Source organism: Merops nubicus, unplaced genomic scaffold (assembly GCF_000691845.1).
Source record: "Merops nubicus isolate BGI_N331 unplaced genomic scaffold, ASM69184v1 scaffold19201, whole genome shotgun sequence".
Lineage (NCBI taxonomy): Eukaryota > Metazoa > Chordata > Aves > Coraciiformes > Meropidae > Merops > Merops nubicus.
This window is the reverse complement of record NW_008586498.1, coordinates 12,618-23,401: the sequence shown is the minus strand read 5'-3', so window position 1 is coordinate 23,401 and position 10,784 is coordinate 12,618. Positions and strand designations below refer to the sequence as shown.

General features: G+C 36.5%; 1 protein-coding gene across 1 annotated transcript in view; it reads left to right on the top strand.

The window, feature by feature from the left end:
- The window catches only part of LOC103780974 (myosin-IIIb-like), a gene marked incomplete at both ends in the record, with an annotated part of 20,458 nt that overhangs the window by 3,022 nt on the left and 6,652 nt on the right, over positions 1-10,784 (top strand). The window contains 3 exons of the mRNA XM_008948679.1: positions 2,309-2,413; positions 2,676-2,775; positions 5,684-5,760. Of these exons, the coding sequence (XP_008946927.1) occupies positions 2,309-2,413; positions 2,676-2,775; positions 5,684-5,760 (282 nt within the window). The remainder of the gene's footprint in view (positions 1-2,308; positions 2,414-2,675; positions 2,776-5,683; positions 5,761-10,784) is intronic.

The following is a 10,784-nucleotide window of genomic DNA, read 5'->3' as shown; positions in this document are numbered from 1 at the left end:
CCTGCTGGCTTTGTGTTGAGTTTGGGCTTCTTTTCCCATGTGTTTTCTTTTTTAATACAAATGTAGCATATCAGATATGTGGTGTTCCATATAACAAAATTTTGTAAACCAAAATTGTGATGTAGTCTATGCAACAAAATTGAGTGGAGAATTTGGAAGAATTAGGTGTTTGTACAGCCCATATCAATTAAGTATGTTCATATCAGGTGTTTTTTTGGTGCAGATTAACCAAAGTTTTAAAGACATTTGATATTTTTTAAAATGTGCTTTCCTTATATAGATTTATTTACCAGACAAGGAAAACTATTGCCTTGGAACTTACATGTAAATATAAGTATGCATAGCAGTTACTTATAACAAATTAATTACTTTTTCAGTAAAAGGGGATAGACAAAGCACTCAGACTTGATCCCTGACTGTTTCTAGAAATATATTCATTGAATGTGTGACTTCCAAAATTTGTAATGTAAAAGCATTTGGGTGTTGTTTGTTTGTTTGTTTGTTTGTTTTTCCTGTTAGTTGTAATTTCACCATGTTTGTTCACTACAAGCAGGACCTTACTTTGATAAATGCCTAGGATGAGGAAGGGCAGCAAAAATGGACACATGAAATATTTTTATGATGATGAAGTTTTTGTGTAGGTGTAGCACAGAGAGCTGTAAAACAGGCTTCTCTGCTTTTCCATCTACATGTGCATCAGTCCGCTCTTTGAGGTATTACCATTTGGTATAAAATGGTAATGAAGTTTACAAGTGCATTTTGTCCCACATCTTTGCTGGTTGTCAAGAGCAGTGTCACTGAAAGCTGCAGCAGTGTTTGTGGGTTATATTTATTTTCAGAGTCAGTCTTTCATTTAACATGTGCTGCTAGACAGCTGTCAGTCTGTATCGTTTTTCAGTCACAACCAGCTTGGGTTTCTTTTGAAGTGAAGGCATGTGCTTCTGTATGTTATTTGCAGGCTAGAGGTAAGTTTAGTACAGATAGAACAACTTAGTGCAATGAAAATAATAAACAAAAACCTTTGACTTAATGGCTTGTCAGCAAATGATTAATCATGGAAAGAAAAACATGCACTTTCTCTCTCAAGATGATGCCCCTCCTGCAAATACATTTGGGGATTGATATTGCGCTGAATGTTCCCGTCTAATTTATTTTTTGAAACATGCATACATAAAATTCCCTAGTGAATGAAAAACTAAAGTCAAATTCCTGCAGAGCTCAGTGACGTGATCCTTTCCATAAACTAAAACTTTTAGTCTAATGAATTTTTGTGATGCAAGGGCAAGTCAGTAATAAATGAGATTTTGCAGAAACTAGTGACTGAAGTGATACACAGTTCATGAAAGCTATTTGAGAGATACAAAACTTCTGAGTTTGTAGGACTTCTGTTTTCATGCCATTCTTCTGATTCATGCTGTAAAACGAACTTGTGTTGAAATGCATGTGGTTGCTGTATGACAGAAACATTGATAAGGGTGCTGTCTACAAAGACAGGCGTAGAGGAGAAAATTAAATGGAAGAAAGGCTCTCGATTCTCCCATTTTTTTTATTGTTGAGGAACTGAGGAAAAGAGGAGAAAGGAAAGAGGTGAATAGTTGCTAAAAAAGGCATGGACAGTAAACTAATGGTGTGGATAAAAATATATTTACAAATACTTTAATTTTACTTTTTTTCCTCTTCTTTTGATGTATGGCAGCCCCTTAGTGGGAAATGTTTGCAAGAAGCTGCTTTTCTAGTTCAGAATGTTTCATCTCAGTTATTTGCGGCACATGCTATCAAATCTGAGTATAGAGATCTAGCTTTTATCTACTTAATATTGCCTGTCAGCAGGAGTGTTGATGGAGTGAAGGTTTAAAATGACTGTAGTTTGCTGCCGCCCAGCTATCAAGAGCATCAATCTCTTCTGTCTGGCCTTATCTTTGCACAAAAGCAGTTTTTCAGAAAGACAATGCACGTATCATTGTAAAAATACTCAAATAAAATAAGTTAGACTAATAATTCCTCTTTTATACAGTCCTGTTCATAATATTTTGATTTTTAGTTAAATTTTGTAAGTTACACTTTATAATCTTAAATTTTCACTTCCAGCCACCACACAGGTTTCTGTGATTTATTATTCAAGTTGCTAGTAAAATACGTTCTAAGGTGAGGTGACAACATAAATAATTGCAAGGTAAAAATCTAGTTGTTCCCAGACTTGTGTTGTAGTGCAGTTTTGCGTGGCAGGTGTTTACAGCCCAAACAAGTATATTAATTAACTGAGGACTTGTCTTGCCTCTTTCTCCCCTCACAACTCCCCCCTTCCCAGCTGTGCAATGGAGGGTCTGTCACAGAGCTTGTCAAAGGCCTGCTGAAGTGTGGCCAGCGGTTGGATGAAGCCATCATCTCATACATCTTATACGGTGCTCTCTTGGTGAGGATGTTCATTTGGCTTGTAATGACAGCAGAGGGTGCAATTTACTCATCTCATACATACATTTTCCGTTTATAAAGTATGGTAATGTAGGCAATATTTTGCGGGCTATTACAGCAGCAGGGGTTGTATCAAGCATGTAATCCAGTGGAGAGATGTTTCTATAGAGTATGTGCAGATTGTCTTAATTACATTCCCTAATAGCAGAGTAATTGTTTTTAAATAAGGGAGTGAACTTATTTTTGTTACTGCTGGTATATAGGGCCTTCAACATTTGCACAATAACCGGATCATTCACCGGGATGTGAAAGGGAACAACATTCTCCTGACGACAGAAGGTGGAGTCAAGCTCGTTGACTTTGGTAATGACCACTTCCCATTTGTTTTCCTGATATGTGCAGTTTAGCCAAAGGCATCTGTTTACCTTCCCCTGGGAACGCAGCCATCGTGAGAGACGTTTTCAGAAGGATAGTCAGAATTATGTTGAGAAGGAACCTGATACAGCAAGAGTAAAAATTCTAACCAAAAATCAGTGACAGACTTTTAACTTAAAAGCTTAAACATCATTTAATAATTAAAAATAGTTTTGAAGGAACCATTTTATTTACAGAGCTCTTTTGCTTTTCACAAGGAATTTCAGTTTCAGGGCAGTTGTCCTCCTAATTTAAATTTAGATATTCTATCTTTTGCATATGAAAAGGAAACAGTCTTCTCTCTGAAATGGCTTTTGCTAGCCTTAAGCATACTTTTTTCCTCAGACAGAAGGTAAAATGATCCCTTGGGTCCAAAGCCCAACATCAATTTAATTTGTGATTATTGCTATTAGAGCATTTGCCAGTCTGCAAACATCATAAGAAATAGAGGTGGGGGGGCAGGAGGTTATGTGTGGACGTGGAGGGGAAGAGAGAGGTTGATAGAAAGGGGCTTGGCAATAGAATTTAACTGAGTTCAACAATTTTTTTTCCCCCCTTTAAATGTCTACTTAGAAAAATAAGGAAATGCTGTAGTCCCTCAGATGAGCTTAGTGTAAAATGGACTGCCAAAAAACTCTGCAAAGAGTAATTTTTTTTAAAAAAAAAAATATTAAATTTATGCAGTGGAAAGAAAATTTAATCCTGATGCTGTCATGGTATTATAAATTTAACATAAAAATCTATTGAAGATGCTGAATTGAGTTTGGAAACAGGATACTCTTCTGTATCTTACAGGGACAGAAATTCATTATGTTGAATGGTAAAGGCAACAGCTAAATTAGTGGTGGGAGAAACATATGGCCTGAAGCAAAACTTAGGAGAGTCCCTGCCCTGGTATAAGAGGGGAACATCCCTCCATTCCTCCAATGTGGGAAAAGTTAGCTTTTCTCCTTGGAGTGAAATGTTCTTGTCATATGTATCACCTCTGTATGTATCACATGTATCATCTCTCTGATGTTGGCAGGTCACTTGCATCAAGCTTTTTAGAAATGGCCACTCTGTTCCTCATTTTCCTGATAGCCAGTTTGAAACATCTTTCCCTCCTTTGCAGAAGAGCTAGGTGTTCTTGAACTACAGCTGAGATCTATTACAGCTCTACTTGAGGTTTTTGGAGAGTCTGAAAACTGAAAGATCTCAGATTAAGTACCAGAAACAGTGGATACTTTGCATATTTTTAGGTTAATCCCTGGAACTAATAATCTTCTCCTCTCCTGAAGGAGTTTTAAGGAGATTTATTGTTTGAGGAGGAGGGAAGGAAACTTGTTAAAAGGAAAAGAAAATAATAATTTTAAATTTAGGGTTGTATATACTAAATAAAAAACTAGAACTCAGATTGATAGGAATAAAAAAAAAAAAGACCACCTATTCAGTCAGTGCCATCCATTGTGTCCGCAGACAGGATCTTGAAGACAGAAAAACCCCTTAACTTCATATTCAAGGCTGTACATATGGATATTAGGTCACAGAGAGGATTACACACATATCCTTAATGGAGGGGGTTGGAGGCTTATTTTTTTCTCCTTTATCACATGATTTTACAGCTTGCTTTTTCAGTGTAACTCACATTTCTTCCCCCAGCTGCTCTCGACAGCATGATAAATTTGAATAAATGTTGGTCACAGTGTAAGTCGACCCAAAATGTCTGCAACTTATCATTCATTTATGCTCCCGCTCTCCTGCAGTCTGCCTCTCTCAGCTCTTTGGTATTCTGCGCTGTTTTGGAGCGTTATAGACAGCAGCTACGAATGAAGCTAGCTGAAGAGAGATCAGAGTTAAATGCACAGAGGCTTGCTGTAGGTCCTAGCCATTAACTGTTTCACAGTCATACTCAGGAAATCACTGAAGACTTGCAATCACACTGAAAAATGAAAAAATAAATAGAGAATTGAATGTTGGACCCAGCCATCTAATGATTTCACTTATGAATTATGAGTACCAATTTCTTATTTATTGGCATCAGGCAATGTGTATTGTGTGTGTTTCTGCCCAGTTTTATCTCTGGGTAATATCCTAGGAGCATACCACTGTGATTTTTCTTTTTAAATAATGTTAAGGTGAAATATGCTTTTAAGTTATTATTGGGTTTATGTCAACTTACTGGAATGCTCCTGAACTCAACAATTCCATTATATGTTGACAAGAGCACAGAAGAAGGTTTGCTGTGAAAGTTCATTCTGATTTGTTAATGTTATTTGATTTTGCTCTAGTTCTTTCTTCCTTTTTTTCAGCTGTGTTTCAGTAATCTAGCCCTAGTCAGCAAAGCACTGAAGCACAGGCTTTGTTTTAAGTGTGTGCTTAACTCCCAAAGTAGAAGCTGCAGTGTAAACTTGAGCTTTTGTGCTTTTCTCAATAGGGGAAGATTTGAGCAAGTGCATAAATGATTTGTTGAACAGGAGCCTCTGTAGATACTCTAGTGGGCAAGTTTTGTGCCAGCAGTATTCAGGGAGCAGATTTCTGAAACAAGTTTTGAAGTCAAGTAGTAATTTGGATAGTTCCTGTTTCTACTCATGAAAACAGCAGAAAGAAGTCTGTGATATTTAGGTGCCAACTGAGTTTTTCAATTTGAATGAGTGTGCTTCAAACTGAGTCATTCACAAAAAATGTCTCAGCAATTCTGAACAAAACCAGCAAGCTGAAATTAATCAAAGAGTTCAGTACAAATGCTGCACCTACTTTGGCCAGGCTTTCTCCAGCTGTATGCCTAGGCTTAGAGTTTATTTTCCAGATACTTGAAATAAACCAACTGAAATCACAGAATTAATTTGAAGCCAAGTTTTTTGGATCTGTTTTATTACAGGCGTTTCAGCCCAGCTCACCAGCACACGGCTCCGTAGGAACACCTCAGTGGGAACACCCTTTTGGATGGCACCTGAGGTAGGCAGACGTTCCTATCTGGGTTGTGTCCATCCATTGCAATGCACACTTTGTTGTCACTTCCGCATAGCAGGCAAAAAGAGTATCTTTTCTTCTCTCCTCTGTGGCTGTTTTCTACATTACTCCACGTCTAGGCCCCAGTTCAGTAAAATGAGTGTACGATTAGAGTACACAAAAAGAATTTCTAATAATCTTCATTATTTTCTTCTCTGTAATGTTTCCACAAAAGTACTGATAATCTGCAAGTAACTGAGAGTCTCCTTGAATATTTCTGACTTTCCAATCAAATACTGTATATTTTGGTGTGCTTGTCTGTGCCTCTAAATATAGACTGAGAGGAGAAGGAGGAATTCCTACTGTCCTGTATTGCCATGTGAGCCTGCAAAACCCTGACTCAGCTCTGTGTTCTTTAACCTTCATCATAGGCTGGGGACCTACATGCTTAGGCACATGGACTAACAGATCAAAAATGGAGAAAAATAATGTGCAGGCAGCTGAGCCATGTATCTTAGATGATATTTTTGCATACTGCTTACCAGACATAACCCTTTTCCTTCTATTTCATGAAGCTCTAGAAAGTTTTAACACACTGTTGAACAAAAGTCCCTTATGTACTTGCCCTAAATTTGGGGTAAAAGATGTTAATCTTCACACTTCCTGCTTTAAGAGACAAAAACCACTTTTGTAACTTATAGGTTAAGAAATAGAGAATTAAAAGGGAATGATCTATTTATCTCTAAGTTTTTAAACCTTTGTAACAGTAGTAGCTTTGTTTCTGCTGAAGGCCATTAGACTGATCTGAATTTTGGGGAATTTGGCATGGAATTTGCATCTGTTACAAAAGCACACAGGTCTATTCCTGTGTGTCAAAAAAAGCATTGTGCAAACATTTGTTTTAAAACATTTTATACTTTTTATGCATCTATTTCTGTTGCTAAGGAAGGCTGATTATAGCTGAGCAGAGAAAAGAAGCTGCTGTAACAGGTCCAAAACCGATCTTGCACAGTCTCACGAAGAATGGTTGATATTTTACCATCTCCATAACAACCAGCTTACGTCACAAAGGAGACACAAGATACCTTAGAAACCACTGTGCAAGCATTATTTATGGAATCACCTTGGCTGGAGACATTCTGAAACCTTTATAGAAGGCTCTTCTAGATAATAATGGACATATGAAATATTTTATTGAACTCGGATTATCAGAAGTTATTTTTAAGATACTGTTTTGCTTGAATAATTGCCATCAAAGGCAACCCCTTTAAATAAACACCAAATTTATTTTCCCATTGTGCTTGACAATATTCATTCTAGAGGTAAAAAAAAAAAAAAAAGAAATAAGCAGAGATTTTGATGAAAAATTTTTACCTGAAAATCCAATACACGTGTAACGAAGGTATGCTATCTGCACAGTACATCAAAAAGAGGAACAGCAGTAGCTTTGAATGCTTCCTATTTTGAAAAGATTTGTCAAAATAACCAGTGCAGTACCATAAGCATAGTAACTCATACCCCATTTACATGCCTGCATGAGCCACGCCAATTAAGCTTCAGATGCTCAGATATCCATTATGATGTGGCTGAAATGGCTTTTAAATGACAAGTTGTGTAACACTCATGCTCCTGTCACTACAGTTGCTTTCACTGTGTTTGTAGGAATGACGTATTTCAACCAAGGTGCAGTTGCCCTTACTTTTGGAGAGATCTTTCTTGTATTTTTAAAATGTGTGGTGCAACTTTTATGTAAAAGATGAAAGATTAGGACTGCAATAACCTGAAAAACTCTGCTTGGGTAAAAGCAGAAGAGTGTTTTCTAGATGAGACTCTGGTGAGATCAGTAAAAACCAGAAAACCGCCTGGCAGTTACAAAAATCTTGCTGCCTAAAGGCTTTGACATAGGAGAGATTCTAAGTCAAACCCCAAAATAACATAAAAAATCTGGACAGGAAGGAAATTCTATTAATCAGAGAAACAGAAAGCATGAAGACTAGGAATTATTTTATTTTTAATTGAACTTTTACTATCTGTGAAACAGGAGCCTCAGTGAATGCATAAGGCAATTATCGGACCTCATCTAAGGGTGAAAAATATGGATTTAAACTGAAGGGGGAGTGGAGAGGGGAGATGAAAAAGCCTGCCTTGGAGGAAAAGACTACAGGAATGTTTCAGAGAAATGAACCTTATGAAATGAAGCTAATGGGGGAATATTTTCCAGGGTAAACCCTAGGAAAATAAACCATGGATAAGAATAATGCAAGATTATTCAGTCTGGCAGATAGGAATAACTGGATATAAGCAGGAGGCATGTATAATGGAAATTAGAATTACTAGATCAGCCTGGATCAGGAACAGTCTGTATAATGAGGAAAACCATTGTATTTTAAGATGAAGTTTGCAAAATGTGTCAAAGGGATTTTATGGCATGATACTTGCAATAGCAAAAGTTCACAAGAAAATAGCAGTGGCTGAGGGTGGTGTGAGGTGTTCTGTTCAGTTCAGAGTTCTAACTGGCAGCACAAAAAGCAGCAGCTTAACAGTTCTGAGTAACTCAAACACCTTAGAGGGCTCTTTTTCCCTGATAAGTGTGAGGCTTGTTTAGCAGCAGCAGGACAAATTGTTTGGATTTGTCCTTGAGCATCTGTTTTGAGCAGAGCATGTGTTTAACAAAGATTTTGCTGAAAAGTGAAAATGCAGGGGCAAAAACTAGACTGTGTGGATGCAACAGAGGAAGTTGGCAAGGAGAGTCGGCTGAGAGCAGCTTTAGAGTGACTGAAAATCAGTCACTGACATTTAACCTAATTCATACGGTTTCACGCTTACATAGAAGTGCAGAAACTGGAACACTGAGTACAAGCATGCTGAAAAAAGGATAAATGAGGCAGGATAGTTTAAGTATGGTGAATGTTTAAAGCTGCCTGTTGAAAAACACAGGTTACCTAAAATCTGCTTCTGTTAAACTGGAATAAATTGTGTTGAATGCTAGCAGGAGGAGTCAGATTTGAAACTTTTCAAGTGGACTGCCTTTACATCTCTTATCATCAAATTTAACATGTCTTTTTTTCAACCTTCAATGCAGAACTCAACACAATCTAGTTCAAACAGAATTGTAGTTCTTTTCCCCCCATATATTATCATGATATATCTGGAAACTTAACTCTTGAAACAAGCTCAGTTAGAATGTGTGCATTTTCTTTGGCCCAAATCTCGTTTCAAGAACAGAAATAGAAAAAGAAAACATACTTGAAATGAAAGAGAATTGAAGAGATGCTGACAGTGATTTAAAACTACAGGGAGTATGCTGTTATATTTTACTGGTAGCTACTAAAAAAATTACACTGGTGCATGCATACATATGTTTTAGGAGGAATATAATTAAAACACACTTGAACCTTCGAAGAATTATATAACTAAATATGACACATATAGTGGGAAAGGTTGAGACATTGGTAAAGGTATCATACGAGTTCAGTAATAGTCATGAGTTAACAGAGGTAAAATCTTGTCTGTGTTTTACTGTTGATTTCAGAGGGATTTCATGTGTCACTGTATTATTTAGAGCTGTGTCAACTCTGTTATTCGCAATATTTGTTACCATCTTGTCAAGATGAAGTTAAGATTAGTAGGACTACCCTAAGAGACAACAGGTCATTTTCCTTCCCCCTGCTTGTATACTTTCTGGGATAAAAGTCAGAACATCTGAGCATCAGAATAAATTTCTGAAGTATTAAAACCATAGTTGACTATTTTAAATTGTCTTTCTTTTTTTCAGTGTTCCTTTGTATTTTTTTAAGCTTTAAGTCTGATCAGTGAAGAATATTTGCATTGCTTCAGTACAAAGGTGTCTCTGCATAATCTCAAGAAAAATCAACCAAAGTGGTAGAAAAAGCACTCCAAAAAGTCATTTGCATTAATACAGTTGAAAAATATATAAGGTGAAAAATCTAATTTTGCAAAGACTCACAGCAGCTCTTCCACTGAAGTCAATAGTAAGGGCTGTATTTGGGCGTTAGAATTTGGTCCAAAACCCATCTTCCTTTGGGCAGATCAGGCCTGATTTCTCTCATTTACCTCTCTATTGTAGGAGAAATGAAAAAAATTCCAAAAAGTCCATTTAATAGTAAACATATTTTCATGTCATTAAATACTGATTTTGAAAAAGAGCATTGAAAAGATAACCCCATCACTAACCTGGGCTTATGTTTTTAATGAACTCTAAACAAATCAGTGGCATATTCCTCTGAAACTACTGAATGTATTCTCATCTTTTCACATCTCAAACTAGCTTATTTGCCAGTCCTTTACTTACATCATGGGACTCAAGGTCAGCATCCTGTTACTAGCTCTAGGTCTTTTCACTTTAATTCCTTATTAGCTGAAATTGACTCTTCTGATATGCACATTTTCACTACACTTTAAAAGGCTAGCAGAGCATGGAATTTTGTAAATGCCTATTTAGAATGGATTGCAGGAATCCATTGCTCAGTATAAATAGGACGTAGATTTCAAGAAAGTATATACACACTTACTTTTCTGCCCAAAAGCCCTTTGAAAACAGTCATACAGTGAAACAGTGTGCATATTTTGTGACGAAGAAACATAAGGAATTATGTACCTTCTCTTATAAGGAGGATTTTGAAAATATTTCCTTATAACGTCTTCCATGAAGGTGTAATAACTATTCTCTTACAGGTCATGATAAGATAGACTACTGAATAAGCTCTTAATATAGGGTTTTTTAACCTCGTAAATTAGATAAGAATGAAAACAGTTGACAAAAAAAAACTGTTCTTAGGTAGAAACTTCACAGATGGGATTAGAGAAAACTGCTTTTACAGAGTTTGTTTTTATTAGGTAAAAATAACAGATGTGGTGAATGTTAAAGAATGATAGCGTGAAATAATTCATAACAGATTTTTGTTACATAGTGATTTGCACAATTGTTTGTTGTTTAATGTTACTGTATTTATGATAGTATATTAAGCCTAAGGTGTAAAGGGGTTGCATAGCTGGCATACATTTTGAAA